Here is an 18,388-nt window from a genome sequence, read left to right as displayed (position 1 = left end):
GGGCTGAGACCCCCAGAGTGAGCCTCCACCCAGGCACTGCCCGGAATGAATGGGGGGCCCGCCTCGCCGTGTGGGCAGCCCCAATGACGCAGGCCCAGAAGTATGCTGCCGTCTGTTGGGCTCACTTCCTCCTCCTCTGGTGCTCAGGGGCGGAAGGATTTCACGTTCATGCTCATTAAAGCACATTCTTCAGCTGTGCATTTTGCCACTGGACAAAGGGAGCCCTCCGCATGGTAGCCTGGTGGCCCAGAGCAGCAGCAGCATCACCTTGCTGTCTGGAGCGGGCCATCACTGCTGGGTCTCTGCAGGGCTGATGGATACACAGAGCTTGGTGCTTGGGAGCCACTTTCTTAGTTTAAAATAAGGAGAATCTGCCAGGTTGCTGATGCAGGTCATGAGGTTTGGAGCCTGCTCTGCCGGCACTCATCTACCTCAGTGACATGCGGCCCATAAAACATGAGTGACACAGATAAGATCCCATGAACACGAAACACAAATTTGGTTTGCGACTTTAGTCTGGACTCCTGCAAAGCCTCCCCAGGAGGGCATGTCAGGGTCCCTCCTCTCTGCCATCTGCTTGAGGCGGGTCTGTGGGGGTACCTGAAGCACCAGGGAGGTTCCAGGTTGTGCTGCAAGCGTGCTTATGGGGACCTGATCACCTCCCCACCCAATCCCAGCATTGTGCCCTGGATAGACCGTGCTTGCAGGTGGCGGGCAGTGTGTGCGTGTGCATGAGCAAAAGAGGCTGCCTCCAACCTGAGCTCCCTGAAAACTGCATAAATATTTCTGAAGGAGTTCCCAGCACAGGGAGGCGTTCTTGGCAGCATAGCTTGAGGTCCTGAGGGCAGGAGCCCACTCAATGCTAACATTTCCTTGAAAAGAGAAAAAAAAGGAAGGACGGACAAATAAACCCCAGGCTGGACAAGTGCTGTGATGTGGAGCTGGTTGTCAGGGAAGGCTGGCCAGGCTCCCCTCTCTGCTCCTGGAGGCGACTTTCCTGAGGCTTCTGCCTCAGAGTTTATGTGGTCTTCCTGAGCATCCTGGAAGAGAGCTGGGGCCTATGGCCGGGGGCCTGAGGGCCTCTGCAGAAAGCCATGGCTACTGTCAATCAAAGGGCTGGTGGGGTGACATCCCCTCTGCAGTGGCTCATGGCTGACCCAGAGGACCCCTGTGCCCCCATGCCCCGGATACTCTGACCTCTCACCTGTGGTCTTCGGGGTGACACCCTGCCTGGGTCTGTGTGGGCCTGGCATTTCAGTTAAGAACATGAGGCTCGGGGCAGCCCCGGTGGCGCAGCGGTTTAGTGCCGCCTGCAGCCCGGGGCATGATCCTGGAGACCTGAGATCGAGTCCCACGTCAGGCTCCCTGCATGGAGCCTGCTTCTCCCTCTGCCTGTGTCTCTGCCTCTCTCTTTCTGTGTCTCTATGAATAAATAAAATAAAAAATCTTAAAAGAAAAAAAAAAAGAACATGAGGCTCACTGAGGGGAAAGGGGGTCCCTTCAGCCACCGCTTTGTTAGAACCACCCCCTTCCCCGGTCCCTGAATCTGCATTGGGTGTGGCGGACCGCGGAGTCCTTGCTGCACTCCTGGGCAGGTGGGAGGGCCTTGGCGAATTGGCAGACCAGTGGGGCACAGCAGCCTTGGCCTGGGGCATCCAGGCTGGTTGTGGGGGGCTCCAGACGCTCATCCTTGGGGCCCTCCTTCCTGGCACCAGTGGCTGTGCTCTGAGATGCCCACATGGCTCATCTGATCAGTGGGGCCATGAGATCTGAGTTCAGAAGCCACTTGATGCCCCGCCTTGGATGTCCAGCCCACTGTCCACATTGCAACCCCAGCTGCCACCCACCGGCATCAGCAGAGACCCCAAGTGAGCGCACCCAGCCAGACCCAGCCAGGCCCCAAGCCCCATGAGAAGGGACAGGCAGTGGCTCTAATACCTGAGCCCTGGGACTGCCTACCCATCCTCCTCAGTTGTCACCATGAGTGATGCCTGCGTGGAGCCCCTCCTCCGGCAGTTCTGATGACTGTGGACCAAGGGAAGGGTGTGATGCCAACTTAAAAGCACAGATCTTTTCCTGCTCTAGGTTTAAATTCATTAATAAGAAGCTGGTGCTCAGGATCCCTGGGTGGCACAGCGGTTTGGCGCCTGCCTTTGGCCCAGGGCGCGATCCTGGAGACCCGGGATCGAATCCCACATCGGGCTCCCAGTGCATGGGGCCTGCTTCTCCCTCTGCCTGTGTCTCTGCCTCTCTCTCTCTCTCTCTCTCTCTCTGTGACTATCATAAATAAATAAATTTTAAAAAAATTAAAAAAAAAAAAGAAGCTGGTGCTCATAGGGCCAGTTTGGCCCAGAGATGTGTTTCTATTAGCCTGTATGGTATTTTTTTTTAACATTTGAATTAGTTGTCAATATTTGAAAATCAAGATATTTCCCATAGCAATCTGGATTTCTTCCTTCCCTTTAAAACTCTGGTGTCTGACCACCTTGGACCTGCATCCTACCTAGCCAGAACCAGCAGACCTGAGACGTGGGCCCCCTAAGCCCCAGGCCCCACCCGGCCGTAGAGCCCACTTAGTGGACCCTGCAGCCTTCAAGGTTCGCAGCCTCAGAGCTTGTGGTTTCCAAACTGAGGGCGTAACTCCAGCCAGCCCAGACAACAGTCCATTATTTGCTGTGGACCGAGGCTGCCTCCTAGCCGGTCTAAGGCCAGGGGTAGAAAAAGCCAAGAATGTGTGCAAGAGGCACAGATAGGTGAGGAGTCCTCACAGGACACCAGGGAAAGGAGTGGTTACCTACTGTGCTAATCCTGATAATGCAGGCTGGCGCTTCCTGAGCCCAGGATGTGCCAGGTGTTGTGTGAGTGGCCAGGCACCCCCAAGGGGGGTCGCGTCAGTGGTCAGCGTCCCTTCCTAGTGGGGGGTGGGTCCTGCACCCCAAGCCACACAGCCAGCCAGCATCCACCATGCACCCTGCTGGCTGGGGTCCTGATCCTTGCTCCCAAGTGTGCGTGCATGTGTGCATGTGCATGTGCTGGGGAGGGGCCTCGTGTTGTGATGGCTCTGGGGGCATTGCTTCTGCTCATCCCTTGGTAGCTGTTGGTGTCCGTTCTTGGACAGCTCCGAGGACACGGGGGGGCAGGCCAGGAGAGGGTGCCAGGGGAGAGTGGTGGGGTGACAGTGACTGCTATGGCTCTGTCCGGGGACTAGGGCCTTTGCAGGATGGTCTTCCTGCTGACGGGTGTGAGACTCTGGAATGTAACCCGATGCTCCCAGAAACTTATTTGAAGTGGTCTCCTTGGCAACTGGAGTTTTTCCCCTTTTTCTCTGTGATCGACCAAGTCGGGTAGGTCATGCGGGACCCCAGGGTTTACAGGCATCAGAGGCTGCATGGCCAGAAGGCACACCTGCCACACGGGTCAGGCCCGCCAGCACTGTGCCCCCGTGGTGTCCAGCAAGCTGCCTGGTGGCGCCACAGGTGGAGCTGGAGGCCGCCTTCCCTTGGGGGTGTTGCCCCTGGCTCAGGAGGCTGCCTGGGTGGTCCATGGTCTGGATGGCACATCAGGCGGGGGAGCTGGGCCTGTGGACTAACCCTGGAGTCGGGAATGCCAGAGAACAAAGCAGGAGGAGATAGTGCTAGTTGTAGGTTTTGTAAAGCGAGCAGTTTCCCCTTGGACGCTGTCCCCTTGGTTAGATCCTTCTGGAGACCCCGCTGACTGGTAGGTGGCTAATGTTTCCATAGGAGCAGAAATGCCCATGCCACATTTAGGGGGAGTGAAGTGAGGACGGCTCTTGCAGGAAGCGTCCAGGCACGTGGCCTCTCTGGTTTGCTTTGTCCTTGCTTTAGTCGGCTGACGCCACACGTGCACATTGTAATGCATTAATCCCCGGTTCTTGGGATTCCCTTGGATACCACCATGCAGTATCCCATGGAGACAACGGGAAGGGGACCCAGGCCCTTCAGGTCCCTGTGGTGAGGGTTATTTTTACGGGTTGACTTGGCCAAGCCATGGTCCCCAGATGTCAGATGTGTGCTCAACACCAGTCTAGATGTTTCCATGAAGGTATTTTTCAGATGGTATTAACATTGCCATCAGCTGATGCTGAGTGAAGGAGAGGGTCTTCCATGGTGTGGATGGGCCTCATCTTATCAGTGGAAGGCTTTCCTTAAGAGAAAAAAGAGAGGGGTCCCCTGAGAAGAGACACCCTCTGCCAGCCCGCTGGCCCTGCAGATTTTGGACATGGTCCATCCACACTGTAGCATGAGCACATTCTGTGACATGAACCTCTCTGTCCACACATATCCCATTGGTTGTTTCTCCAGGGAACCTGACTGATGCACCTGCTCTGAGGTGCGGGGGGGCTGCAGGACACTGGCTGGGGGGCTCTGCATGGCTGGTGGGCTTGGTGCCGCCCTTCCTGCTTTGCTCAGAGCAACAAGTGGGGCCAGGTCCCTAGTCTCCTCACACTGTTGCCTGGCTGAGTCTCTGCTCCACTCTGGCGATCGTCATTGAGTTTGCTTACTTGTGTGTATCCTCCCTGCTGGCTCCCCGGGTGTGGCTCCTGCACAGGTGTGGGGAGTGGCTCCTGCAGACCTTTAGTGAGTCATGAACACCTGCTAGCTGGCAGGAGCCCAGCCTAGAAGGCTGAGCAGGGCTGTAGAATCCCTGGGCTCAGTTGAACCCTACCTGGGGGAGGCGGTGCCCCTGTCTCCCAGCTCTGCAAACACCGGCTGTGTCTGAACCCCCTTGACACTGAATCCCCAGAGCTCTTGAAAAACATTCTCAGCAGATGAGAGATCCTTACCTTGTAAGCCTGGGCGACAGATACGGAGAAAGTACTCGGGTCTTCCCAGGGCCTGGACCTGCCCCAGCCTATGGGGTGGGACCCACTGTGGGCAGGCCTCCCCAGGGAGAGGGTGTTGGGGTGGAGAGAGGACAGAGTAGCTGCCCAGCTGTTCTGGAGCCTGGTCAGGATCTACCTCCTGGTTCCTGCTCTCCAGGAAAACAGACAAGGACGTGGGCGGCTCTCGGCACTCCGCCATGTGGTCCCACTCTGCCTGCCTGCAGGGACCCTACCAAGACTGGGACGGGGTGGGGGGCAGCTGGTTCCCATAAAATTCTACCAGGGAGCTTCCTGCTCCCTCCTGCACTGGCTGGCGGCTGTGAGGCGTTGCCATGGAAACTCCAGATTTGGTTTATCTGCTCTCTTAGCAGATTAATTCTGTGAATGTCCACAGTGTTGAAGCGACGGCACAGCCACTGCTCTCCAGGCCGCCTCTGGCCGGGGACTTGCCCTGCTCGCCCCCCAGACACGTGGACCAGGTGGGTGGATGGGCACGTGTCACCAGGATCCCAGGGAGCAGGAAGGAGATGGCTTCAGTCCTCGCTGGCTGTGTTGTTTGTGACTTAGCCGCACCGCGCCCTCGCGATGCGCCAGGCTGGGGCATGGACAGGTTGGGGTTGGGTCCTCAGGGAGATGATGGATATGATGGACACAGGCGTATGTCCAAGCAGAGGCCACAGGTGGCTAATGAAGGAGGCTGATGGGCTCAGACTTCTCTAGCAGAAAGATGACCACTTTCCTTCTGGGCTGCACTGGAAGAAGCCACTTCCAGAGCACCCGGACCCTGCCTGGGTCGGTGCCCTCTCAGCATCCTGGTGGGGGCAGCCCAAGGTCACAGGTGTTTGCTGGCTGTTGGTCCAGGTCCCCAGAATGAGAGACAGCAGAATTTTCAGATGGGTTCTTGCTGACTTTTAAGACTTCATTTTTGGGGGGCAGTTTTAGGTTCACAGCAGAATTGAGGGAGGGAGCCGAGATTTCCCATAAACCCGTGCTCCCCCCAACGGGCTGCCCATGACCACTGTCCCATTTGTCACAGTTGATGACCCCAGGCAGACATGTCGTCATCGCCCAGAGTCCATGGTTCGTGCGAGGGTCTCTCTGGGTGGGCACACGTTCTGTGGGCCTGGACAAATGTGTGATGACCTGCATCCACCGCTACAGTGTCACACAGAGTGTTCCCTGCCCTGAAAGTCTCCTGTGTCCCCACCAGTTCATCCCTCTGCCCCGAGCCCCTGGCAGCCATCCCTCTTCTCCTGTGTCCACAGCTCTGCCTTTCCCAGGGTGCCCGGTCCTTGGGGTCACACGGTGTAGCGTTGAGGGGATCTCTCTGTTCCCAGTGTATGGAATCATGGCCCACTGTCTGCACAGAATGCAGGGTAACCATTCCTGCTCAGGGGCATCTTGCTTGTTGTGTGTGGATAACGTGCTGTAAACTCCCTTCTTGGGTTTTTGCGTGGACATGAGTTTTCATCCTGGCCCTTTGGACAAATACCAGATCCATGATGACAGGATCCATGCCAGTGCCTGCTCGGTGCCTGGATGTTCCTCTGGGGTGCCCAACTGTGCCGCTCTGACCCCAGCAGGTGCTCCCATGCCCAGAGCTCCCGGACTCCACCCAGGGCGGCTCTGATGTGTTTCTGCCTCATTGCCTGATGGCCAGCTCACTGGACACACCTGCACACCCAGCAGCCCCTTGGGCAGGACCCAGGCAGGCCAGGCGCTCTGGGCTCTGCAGTGACCTTGGCACACATGCTTAAGGGCGGATTAAGTGCACTTCAGTGTGACTTGGGGCTTTGGTGCTGGCTGCCCCCAGACTGTTCTGTGGACGAAAAATCACAGGCCGTGCACGTCAGCTTGCTAGCAGCCAAGGCTGGAGCTCAGAGGAAAGCCTTTCCTAAAAAAATAAAAATAAAAATAAATTTTTAAATTAAAAAATTCTGCAACAAAGTGTCACTTGCTGGAATAAGGCCAGTGACACAGAAGGGTCTTTGGGAAAGCATTGTACCCCCACCTCCATCCCCATGGCAGCTCATGTGTCTTCTCCTTGATGGCTTCTTCCTGACTTTTGTTGTCAGCATAAGAAAAGTGAAGAGTCTGGGGGGTGTTTGCCCTAGATGGAGACAGCACCCCCCATAGGAGCCCTTGGGGCCTGCGTTTCCAGACCTTGTTGCTCGTGCCTCCACCCGCAGGCCTGAAGTGTGTTTGCTGGCCTCGGCCCCATGGGAGGAGTGCTGAGCAGCACAGAGACCACAGCAGCAAAGATGGGTATTTCAGGGAAACCCTAACAGATGCACTGTTCTGGACAAGTCAGTGTTGGGGGCTGTTGAGTCCCCACTTTGGAGCCAGGACCCCCCCCACCCAGGGACTCAAGGCTTGCAGGCTGTGCCCCACTGGAAGTCCAGGCACCAGTGGGCTGCAAGAGGGGTGTTCCCAGTGTGTCCCTTGGGTGGGGCCGCTTCCCAGGGAGTGTCATGCTTGTGACGAGCACAAGGCCCCTGTGAGCCACTTGAGACAGAGGGTGAAGGAGTGTGGGGAGGACAGAGGGCCACATGAGGAGCCCAGAGCATGACCCCAACTGTGCAGGGACAGGAGAGCTGAAGTCCAGGCAGAGGATCAGTCAGGATTCAGGGACTGGGCCCTCTTTGAAACAATCTCTATTTTTCTAAATTGTGGAAAAATACATATAATATACAACTTGCTATGTTGACCATTTCTCAGCATCCAGTTGAGGGGCACTGAGCACATTCCTGCTGCTGGGCCAGCGTCCCCCCCATCTGGCTCCAGAACATTCTGTCCCCATGACACACTGACCCCAACTGCACCCCTGGCCCCAGCCCTGCCATTTACTCTCTGTGTCTGTGTTTCTGACAACACCGGGACCTTGTATCCTTCTGCATCTGACTTATGTCACTTGACCTCATGTCCTCAGCGTGTCCCTACAGTGGCAGGTGTCCTTCCTTCCTTTCTGAGATGGAGGGACGCTCCATCGGGTAGACCACATGTCTGTCCAACCAGCCTCCTTTATAATCTGCTAACGGTGGTGCTGATGGAGTCTGGCAACACTTCCTGTGCTCACTCTGTGTCCCAATAAGTCCCTGAGATAGTGACCATCCTCCTCTCAGTCCAGAGGACACCAGTAGCCTCCCAATGATGCTCACACCCATGCTTCCTTGGAGCCTGGCCAGAGCCTGGGAGGAAACGGGCCAGGAGAAGCAGTGTCTGAGCCGCCAGCCAAGCCACCGGCCAGGTTAGAAGTCCCAGCCTCATGGTGCCTACAGTGGCCCAGGCCAGCTCCATGACTCCAGGCCCCCAGAAATCCATCCCCCTGCTTCCCCATTGTCCTGATGGCCCCACTAGAGTTCTTCACAGTGACCAGTGATTAGGAGAGATAAAAAGTGGTTAAAAAAAAAAAAAACTGGTTAATTCTGCTTCTTGCTCAGGGACTTGGCCTGGGGCCACGCTTCTGACCTTCCTGACCCATCTTGTGTGTCTTAGCAGCCTCTCTGGGCTTGAGGCTTGCCCCAGGTGAAGGATGATGAGCGTCGCCTTGGGCCCAACTCTGCAGGCCCTGGCAGCTGTCACCCACCTTCCTTTGGTACTAAGGGTTGAGTCCCTGGAAGCAGCCGAGCTTCCAGATGAGCTGCTGGTGGTGGAGCTGCCCACCCCCCACAGCCCAGCCTCACCCATGCTGTCCAGAGTCCCTGCAGGAATACCCCTGGGTCAGCAAGCTCCTGCCTTTCTCCCACCTCTGGCAAAACCGTAATGGAGTAAAAGAAGGCCTGGGATTAGACTCACCCCTCCTCAGTGATGAGGGCAAGCACTCCCTCCTCGGGCAGAAGCCCAGGAAGGCATCTGGGCAGGTACACACAGCAGCCAAGGCTCCAGTGGACATCCTCCTCAGAGCAGCCAGGATGGGCCTGGGCTCCACTTCCATATGCTCATTCTAGAAGCACGTGCCAGGTGCCACGCCCTGCCCTGTCCCATGTCCCCCAACCTGTACAGTTTGGAGAGGCCTCCACTCACACCTCGGGGAGTAAATGCAGTTCTACAGGGAGAGGCTCTGCGAACAGCCTCCAGGCAGATGGGAACAGTGTGTGCAAAGGCTCAGAGGCCTGTCACCTTGGCTGGGGCATGGTGGGGAGAAAGTGCTGACGGTCAGGACGTGGCCTTTCTCAGAGGTGTGGGAGAGCATCAAGCTATAGAGAGATGGTCCCAAGTTGTTTGGGATACAGTGTTCCCTGGAGGGTGCAGAAAGCAGAGGAGCGCCAGAGGGCATGAAGGGGCATGAGATAGATGCAGACAGGCCTGTGTGCACGCCATCATGGGCCCCTCTGTCTGGGGGGACAGTGTGGGGAGGGGCCACACCTGTGTTGGGGTACATGTCTGAGGCATCTAGGGAGCTGGGGGTGATTTGAGGGTAGGGAGACCAGTGTGTACAGTGGGGAGCAGGGGCCTTGCAGGCAGCACCCAGGTCAGAATCCTGCATAGAGTGGGGATGCAGGAGAGGGGCCATTGGAATGGTGGAAGCTGCTGGGATCCATGGATGGGGGTCTGGGCCTCTGGTCTGGCCTTCTGGTGCTAGCATTTCAAACATAACTGGCAGGTGCCCGTGCTCATGCACAATACAGGGGCCGGAGCAGCAGGCAGGAGACCCTTGGTGGGGCTGTTTGAAGCCTTCTGAGTGGGATCTGGCAGGGGCTGTTCATGCTTGGAGAGTCCTCAGGCTCATGCTGCTTACCTGGAAGGGAGCGCTAGGTGTCCCCTACAGACAGGGACCCGGGGGTCGTGCAGCCCGACCTCACACGGGCGCCGCTGCCTTAAGGGGCAAGGCCGGCATGGGATGGGACAGATGCTCCTGTCCATCTGGATCAGGGTCCTCCAGGGACCATAGGGCACTGGGGGTCTGGGACAGGTGGGTTGTTGCCGAGACGGATGGGCTCTGGCATTTCCACCAGGGATTGGCGTGTGGGGAAGAAGCTCCACACCTACTGCTGAATGAGGGAGACGCAGCCGGGAGGTGATGTTGTACAAGGTGGCGTGCTAAGAGGGCCTGGCATCACCTGGGAAGGTCTGTGCACATGCAGGCTGGGAGCCGGGCCCCATCTTCAAAGAGCCTGGAGTGCCATGGGGTGCAGCTGGGGCAGGTGACGGAGAGCCCTATAGAAGGACCATGCATGCATGGGGGCAGAGATGGAGCAGGTGAGGGGACCCCACAGACCCAGGCTCTGGCTGTGATGTGGGAGGGACAGAAACCTCAGTACGGAGGATGAACAACAGGGGGGTGGTCTAGGCATGCTGACCCGCCACCTCTGGAGGTTTTGAGGTGGACCCCATCCAATGGCACAGGGAGCCTGCAGACTGTGGTGCCTGGGGACAGGGTGGGTGGCTGCTGGGCTTGGACTCTGCTGAGTTGGAAGCACCCGGGGTCCTTACTGGGGTGCTTGGGACGACACCCCCACCTGGAAGGAGCCCTTGGTGCTGGCACTTCTCTTCTGCCCTCGCTTGCAGCAGGGCCTATGTGGCCACGATGCCCTGGTTCCTCTGAGCCTGCGGAAGCCTTGGGTGCATGGGTGTCAGGGAAGAACTGGGTGTTGGAATCAGAGCCTGAAGGAACAGAGCCATAGCCTGTGACCTGCACACCCCTCTGTCCTTCCACTCAAGGTCATGTCTCCCAGATGCCACCTCTCCCGCCTCTGCCCGCCGCTGCCTGCCTCTGCTCTCCCTAATCCACAGGAAAGTGGCTGTGCTCCTGTTGGATATGCCTGGCTTCAGGGGGAATGTGATACTCACCGGGTTTGGGGAAAGAACCCTCCCCAAGCATGGCCTGTGGGATGTCACACTCTGGTGCTACCTGGCTCTGGGGCCCGGCCTCTCAGAGGATCTCTTGAACGCCAGCACACACATGGGCCAGGATATGTGTGCAGCCACCAAGAATGTGGTGCCCTCGCTCCAAGTCTTCCGGCTGTGCTGCAGGGAGGTGGACCTGTGCTGGGGCAGAAGGGACAGAGGAGGAGCTGGACAGGCCCGACACAGGACATGCTGTTGGTCTGTGATGATGATTGCTTCTTCAGAAACCCTGAGACCATCCATGCAGCCCTTATCTATGCAGGAGGAGCCACAGAGCTGCCGGGATGTCCACACCCATGGGCTGGTGTACTCCTGTGTGTGTGCACGTGCACACACGGCTAGCGCTCTGCTTCTGCTCAAGTCCAGAAGCACACAGGGAACAGTGTGCACAGAGGTTTATGGATTTCCAGGAGTTCCACGAACTCTGTGGCCACGGGGATGAGTGTTTGTTCCATTTACTCAAGTGTCTGCTGCCATCATGACTGCCTGTCCCACTTGCTGGGCATGCAGCTCTTTCTGAAGTGAAGATGCTGGTACGTGGCATTCCCATTTTGCGGAAGAGGAGGCTGAGTCTCAGGAAGCGAAGGGCCCTCCTGTGGCTGGCACAGAGTGAAGCTGGGGTCCAGCAACTCTGACCTCATAGGGCTTTCCAACATCTGCCTGAGGGCGCTCAGTTGTCCAGGGGGCACATAGAGGGTCTGATGGACTCCTGTCCCTGCAGAGCATCTGCGCATCCCTCCCCTCTTCCCTGGTGCCATCGAGGCCCAGCAGGCACTGGGGGGACCACCACCAGCCCGCAGCACTAACTAAACTGGATGACACCTGTCATTCCGCCAGGGTGGGGTTCTAAGAGGGTGGCCCGGCCCAGGGAGTCGCTCTGCAGGCACTGGGTGCGGGAAGGCACGCCCAATAGAGTGAATCAGAGGGGATGTGGTGAGGGTCCCTGCTGCCACAGCCAGCCATGGCCCGGAAGAGGGGCTTCGGGCTAGGCGTGCTCCTCCCAGTGCCTAGTCCACCCACCTGACTGTTGGGGACCGTGAGCCCAAGGTTTTTAGGCTGGCCCATGGGGACATTTTGAGGTGTGCTCTCTGCTGCCACCTCGACTGGTTCTTTCTTATGGAGGTCGTACCTGTCTGCTGTGGTTTTGATTTCAAAGAAGATTTTTAAAAATCAAAAAAACACACAGTGGGTCCTCACCCACTGACTCCGGTGCTAACGCTTTTCTCCTGCATCCTCCCAGTCCGTGTGCTGGGTGGCCTGATTTGTTTTCAGACCAGGGTTAGAATCACTAAGAAATCTGGGGAATATGATCTAGAGTTTTGGCAAGTGTGTTTTTCCAGCCCAGAACATTCCTGCTTGCAGCTTCTCAAAAGTGTCTGTGCTGCCCTCGCGGAAGTCTGGGAAGCGGGCCTCGGACGGGAGGGTTAATGCCAGGACCAGGTTGTGTGTCGTGTCGTGGGAACCGCGCTGTGCTGGGTAGAAGTCCAAACCCTCCAGTGTCAGGCCTGCGCTGGACCGGAGGCCTGGGGCCTCAGCCCCAACAGACGACGCTATCCCCTACCGTGTGTTTGCCGAGGGCTCTCCCTATGCGGAGGTTATGTGCCCCAAGGCTTGCTACCATCTGGCTGGGACAGGGATGCACCTGCATGCAGGAGCACACACATCCTCCAAGGGCATGTGGGCAGGCTGCGTGTGCTTCCCTGTGTCGGTGGTCACGGCCTGTCTCATCTCAGGCGACTGTTGCTCTGTGTGCCACCAGAAAGGAAATGGTACCAGGCACATGGTGGATGATGGTCTCATCCCACGCTGGCCCAACTGGAGCCCATTCCCATTGGTACCCACCCCCTCAGCAGTGGCTCGGTGAGCGTCTGACCAGCTTGGGTCAATGCAGTGTGAAAGAAGGTTGCCAGGAGCTTCCAGAAGGTTTTCCTGCTGATGGGAAAGCTGCAGGAGGAAGAAGTGATTCTCTTCCTGCAGACAGCATAGAAAGACATTTGGTGACTCCTGGAACCATGGCAGCTACTACGCCACCAGGACGGACTGAGGCTGCCAGAGCAGGAAGCAGGAAGGAGCTGGCCCATGTCCCTGACCCATGTCCAGGCAGCTGAATCAGCCAGCCCCCAGGCTTTACTGCCAGTCTTCTGGTTCCACAGCATGACAGATGACCCCAGTAACCCTCAGACCCCTCCACTCCGGTTTGTCAGTGTTGGGGGTTCAAAACATTTGAAGGGACACTGTAGGCCTGGAGTGTCACTGAGTAATTCTGTAAACCAGAGGCCTCCAGTTCCATCCCTGGGGTTTTGGAAGAGGAAAATGATCCCAATTTAAAACAAAATTCTCGAGGATCCCTGGGTGGCGCAGCGGTTTAGCGCCTGCCTTTGGCCCAGGGCGCGATCCTGGAGACCCGGGATCGAATCCCACGTCGGGCTCCCGGTGCATGGAGCCTGCTTCTCCCTCTGCCTGTGTCTCTGCCTCTCTCTCCCTCTCTCTGTGTGACTATCATAAATAAAAATTAAAAAAAATAAAAATAAAACAAAATTCTCTAAAACGGGAATGAAAGTCATGTTGATTATGTGCATCACAAGTTAAAAGACATAAATGTGAAAGAGAATTAGGTCGGCACAACAGGGTGTTGAGAAAAATAATGCCTGTCACTGCAGCCTTGGGCACAGGGGGCACAGGCTCTCATGGTGGCAGCAACTGCATGTGGCATCCGGGTGATCTGCACAAAGTCTTGCTTCAGGAAGATTGAGGCTGATGACATTAGAGCCCGCATGTCACCCTCAGCTGTCACCCCCAGCATGGGCCATGGGATCCAGGACTCTGTGCCTCCTAGAGGCTCAGAGAGGGAGCACGTGTTGTCCAGGCCTGCCGCCAGCCACGACTCCTGGGTGGTGGCGGCGACGCTTGACTGTTTAGATGTCTGCTGCCATCCATCAGCTGGCTTCATAAACACCCCAGACGCCCACGAGCTGAGTGGCCCCATTGCTGGATCGGGGGTGAGCACAGGCAGTCCATGTGGAGGGACTGCTGATTGGTGCCCAGAGATCCCAGGCTTGGCGGCACCGGTGGGGTCTTCTCACAGTGTCTCCCCCAGACCGTGGTGAGGCGGGAGTTACTCATTAACCTGCATACAGCCCAGCCAGCAATTGTGAGCCGGTGAACTGAGCCCACCTTGGAATAAGATCACGTTTGTTCGTGCTGCAAGGCATCGGGGTGCTGGGCTGCAGGGCTGTGGACACGCCCTCGTGGCTGAGGGCAGCAGGGGGTGCGAGGGCCCATGTCCTCCCTGGGCTTAAGCCCCCTTGGCAGCGGTGAAGAAGCTGGAGGCCCTCGCAGCAGCTCCATTATTTATTTATTTATTTATTTATTTATTTATTTATTTATTAATTAAATTTATTTATTTATTTATGATAGTCACAGAGAGAGAGAGAGAGAGAGAGAGGCAGAGACACAGGTAGAGGGAGAAGCAGGCTCCATGCACCGGGAGCCCGACGTGGGACTCGATCCCAGGTCTCCAGGATCGCGCCCTGGGCCAAAGGCAGGCGCCAAACCGCTGCGCCACCCAGGGATCCCGCAGCTCCATTATTTAGCACGCCATTGAGCCTGGCCATACAGGGCTCAGTTGTGGGAGGGACCCGCTGTGCAGGGCCAGTGTGGAGCACAGACTGAGTGCTCCATGTGGTTTATAAAGCCTCCCTTTTAGTCTCCACAGTGGCACCAGCCCGCCAACAGGTGTAGAATAGGAAGGTGTGGACAAAGCTGGTGCCCAGGTCCCCCAAACAAGGGACTAGCTTGGCAGGTGAGGGGAGTCTTGGGGTCAGAGCCCACCCAACGCCAGCGATGCAGCCGTTCCTGCCTAGCATGAGGCTGCAGGCCCCACCAGACCCAGAGACTTCAGCATGTAATGCATTTCATGTGCCCCGTGCTGGCCGCCAAGGCTTGTGTTAATCATTGAGCCTGTGGCGTCTGTAGGCACCCCTGTTTGGGGGTCAGGAGGGAGCCACACTGCTCACTGGGTATGTGACCTGAGGCCACACCCATCCCATTGGAGCACCACGACCTTGAGAGCTAGCCCAAGGTCAGCTCAGTTCTCTCCAGGATTCTCCCCACTGTGTGACCTGCGGTCGCCTCAACCCTCAGCCAGACCCCAGTGTAATTCTGACCCCACACCCTTCTGTCTCAGAGGAAGAGAACCCTGAATTCGTCTTAGAAGGCAAGCACATGGATGGAGGCTGGTGGGAGGGGGATTTGGGCATGCCCCCCTGCTGGGTGATCTCTCACTTATGGCCCTTCCTTGTGACCTCCTCACCTGTGTCTACTCACCTCTGACTTCTTACCTGTCACCCCCTGCTGGGTGTGACACCCTCACCTGTGACCCCCTGCTGGGTAACCTCAGGCTGTGCCCCCCCAGCCACTGACCCTCATGTGTCCCCTTGGCATCTGCAGGGCACAGCCTCCGTCCTCCAGCGCCGGTCCCCCAACGAGGAGTACATGGAGGTGGGGCGCCTGGGGCCCTCCGACTACTTCGGTGAGTCTGGAGTCCCCGCCCTCACATGGTGTGTGTCTCACTGGGAGGTCCCTGGAAGGGCCCTGAGGTGGGGTGGGGGGCAGGTCCGGGCACCCTCCATGGATGTGTCCTGTGGGAGGCCCGGGCTGCATACCATGAGTCGCAACACTGCACAGCAATGCCCCAATGAGTTTGAAATGCAGACCGATGGGAGCCCCATGTTGGCTTAAGAGTACCTCATACTCCACGGGATATACTCAAAGTAAACAGGTATTTGTTGGATTCCAATGAGTGATCTGGGCCGTCCTGGGGCCCGGGCCCCTGACCACCCTCTCACCCCCCAGGGGAGATCGCGCTGCTGCTGAACCGGCCCCGGGCGGCCACCGTGGTGGCCCGGGGGCCGCTCAAATGCGTCAAGCTGGACCGGCCCCGCTTCGAGCGCGTGCTGGGCCCCTGCTCTGAGATCCTCAAGAGGAACATCCAGCGCTACAACAGCTTCATCTCCCTCACCGTGTGAGCCCTGCAGCCCCGCGGCCCTGCGTCCATGTGGTGGCGTGCTTGTCTGTGTCCGCAGGCCGCGGGGAGGCGGGCACCCCGGCAGTGCAGGGCCAGCCCGCAGACTCGTGTTTGGAATAAAACAATCACCCTGTGCATTTCAAAAGCAAAGGTTCCCCCAAGACCCCCAGGCTGAGGAGATGCTGGCACCCCTTCCCATGTGCCCCCTTCTCATTTGTGGGCTCATCTTCTGAGACCCGAGTCTCTGGGGGCACAGGAGCCAGCTTGCCCCCAGTGGCCAAGGGGCCAGCTGTGAGTTCAGGCTGGCCAGAGTGGGCTGGGTCAGCCAGGTTAGTCCATGCAGTTGTCCGCATGCCCTGGGGCCCTGAGCATCATGTCACCAGGTCTACAGTCCCGAGTGTGGAGTGGTGACCTCTGGGGGGGGGGGTGTCCCGCAGGGACCCCCGGCTTCCAGAGTAAGAGATTGTAAGGGTCCCTGCTCCTGAGGGTCTCCCCAGGGATGCCAAGTGTGAAAGCCTGTGGTGATGGAAGGCAGCTTCTCCCTCATAGAGGAGGAGGCCTCATCTGACTGCACGAGAGCCCTGCCCTGCCCAGACCCAGGCTCACAGGAACCCTTAGAGGAAGGACGTGGTCAAGTGGCATGCCCTGGCCTTCGCTGCAGAAGGCACGGCGGGAGCTGGGGACTCCATGACCTGGGCACCACCGTTCTCCTGGAGTCGGGGTGGGGGCCAGGATCGTGTCTGCTCTTCCACTGCTTTGCAAAGCGCTTCTTGGAGATCTTCTGATGGAGGGGAGGGGTTTTCTAGACACGTTCTGGGTCAAGTTGTGAGAGCCAGAGCCCCTTTCGAGTTGTCAAGCGGATGCTCCACTAGACACGTGCTCTTGCCCTGGGAGACGCGCTGAGGCCGCACCCTCCTGATGCAGGACAAATATCAACCAAACAGCCCCAGGCCCCACACCCCCAAGTCCATGACCCCTTAGATGTATTTTCTGGCCAAGTCCTCGAAAGCAAGAGAGGCCTGGGGGCAGTGTAGAGCCTTGGGGTGGTTTCTGGAGTCGGAAGTACAAATGAGATGGTGCAGTTACCCTGATTTTGCCCTCCCTGTGCCCTCCTGGGGGGCTGCCAGCCCTGCCTCTGCCCGCGGACTTTCTGTGATGCGTGAGCCTGCCCTGTTTATTGCGATGTTCTCAATGCTGCATGTACTATTAAATGTGCAATGAAGTACCTCCTCCTGACTTGGGGTTTTGGCCTGAAATCCTTAACAGATGAGGGTTTTTCTTTTGTTTTTATTGTGGTAAAATGCACATAACATAAAATTGATCATTTTAACCAATTTCAGTGCATAATTCAGGGGCGTTGAGCACATTCCCGCTGCTGTGCCCGCCATCCTTCCCACTGTCCCTGTGACACAGTGGCCCCACCTGCTCCCCCAGCTCCGGCATTGCCGTCTACTCTCTGTGTCTGTGAGTCTGACGACACTGGGTCCTCGTATGTGTGGGGTCCCCTTGAGAGTCCTTCTGCATCTGGCTTGTGTCACTCGGCCTCCTGTCCCCAGGGAGCGTCCCCGAGGTGGCAGGTGGCAGGGCTCCATCCTGTTTCAAGGCCGAGTGATGTCCACTGCATGGACCACATCATGTTTATCCACCTGCCCATCAGCAGACAGTGGGCTTGTCCCTTCTGTAAGCCTGGGTGTCTCTGCTCTCCATTGAGAGCTTGCTGTGGGGTACGGCATCGCTGGGTACCACAGGGAAGGAAACAGGCCCCTTGCCCACCTCAGGTGTTTTGGATGAGCCTGAGTTTCCAAGCCGGGGGAAAGGGGGTGACGACAGGGAGTCCCCACGACTCAGGTCTCGCGTCCAGACTTTGGAAGCCATGGTTCTGGGTGGAGCCCCCCCACCCCCACCCCCACCCCAGCAGCCCCTCCCGGGCCAACAGGCAACCCTGATCCAAATAGCAGTGTACCTGCAGCCTTGTCTCTCTGGGACCCAGCAGTGGGTCCAGGTGCCAGCCTTGTTGTGGGGTTGGGAAGGGCCCAATGGAGCAGGAGGGGCACCAGCCAAGCTCCTTTTCTCATGGCTGGACAGGGGCCAGGCTCCTTGGGAAAGCTACCACCAAGCCAAGAACAAGGACGCCAGCCCCATGCAGGTCAGCCTGCCCTGCTCTGGCTGTGAGGGGATTCCAGAACAAGGAATGACACCAGCAAGGTCACTGCTGTTGGGCTGGGCAGTGATTGGTGAGTCTAGGATGGGCCGAATCCTGAAGGGTCCCCTAGGCTGGTAAGAGTCAATGGCTGGAGAAGGGTCTCTGCATGCAGAGGACGTGGGGTAAGAGGTGTGGCTCTTAGCCCTGAGCTGCGATCCCTCGGGGATTGTCATGAGACCCCTGTCTGCCCAAGGTCTAGCTGGAGGAGCAGACTCAGGAAGGCACACTACACACTAGAGCGCGTGGTCTTCCCTGGACCCTCATGCTGGGCTGGCTGGCCTGTTCTTGAGTCCCACCACCTCAGCAGCTTCCCGAAGGACCACAGGAGCGGGCCACCTGAGGTTTCTGGGCTCCTCCTAGGGACCACGTGGCCGCCTGGCTACCAGCTATCCAGGCCATGTGGTCCAGGATGCCCAGATCACAATACAGGAAGCTGTGAGTCACAGGGAGGGGTGGCGGCCAGGGACTG

At 57.8% G+C, this 18,388-nt stretch overlaps 1 protein-coding gene across 5 annotated transcripts in view; it reads left to right on the top strand.

Moving 5' to 3' along the window:
- PRKAR1B (protein kinase cAMP-dependent type I regulatory subunit beta) overlaps nt 1-16,940 on the top strand; it is a 126,105-nt gene extending 109,165 nt beyond the window's left edge. For all 5 annotated transcript variants that reach the window (XM_055339282.1, XM_055339281.1, XM_055339284.1 and 2 more), the window contains 2 exons: nt 15,140-15,221; nt 15,545-16,940. In XM_055339282.1, coding sequence (XP_055195257.1) covers nt 15,140-15,221; nt 15,545-15,717 — 255 coding nt within the window. In that variant the 3' untranslated portion in view covers nt 15,718-16,940. The remainder of the gene's footprint in view (nt 1-15,139; nt 15,222-15,544) is intronic.
- Nucleotides 16,941-18,388: the final 1,448 nt, after the last annotated feature.

This window comes from Nyctereutes procyonoides, unplaced genomic scaffold (assembly GCF_905146905.1).
Source record: "Nyctereutes procyonoides isolate TBG_1078 unplaced genomic scaffold, NYPRO_anot_genome, whole genome shotgun sequence".
Lineage (NCBI taxonomy): Eukaryota > Metazoa > Chordata > Mammalia > Carnivora > Canidae > Nyctereutes > Nyctereutes procyonoides.
Note: the sequence above shows the minus strand (reverse complement) of the source record. Positions and strands in the feature narration are given on the sequence as shown.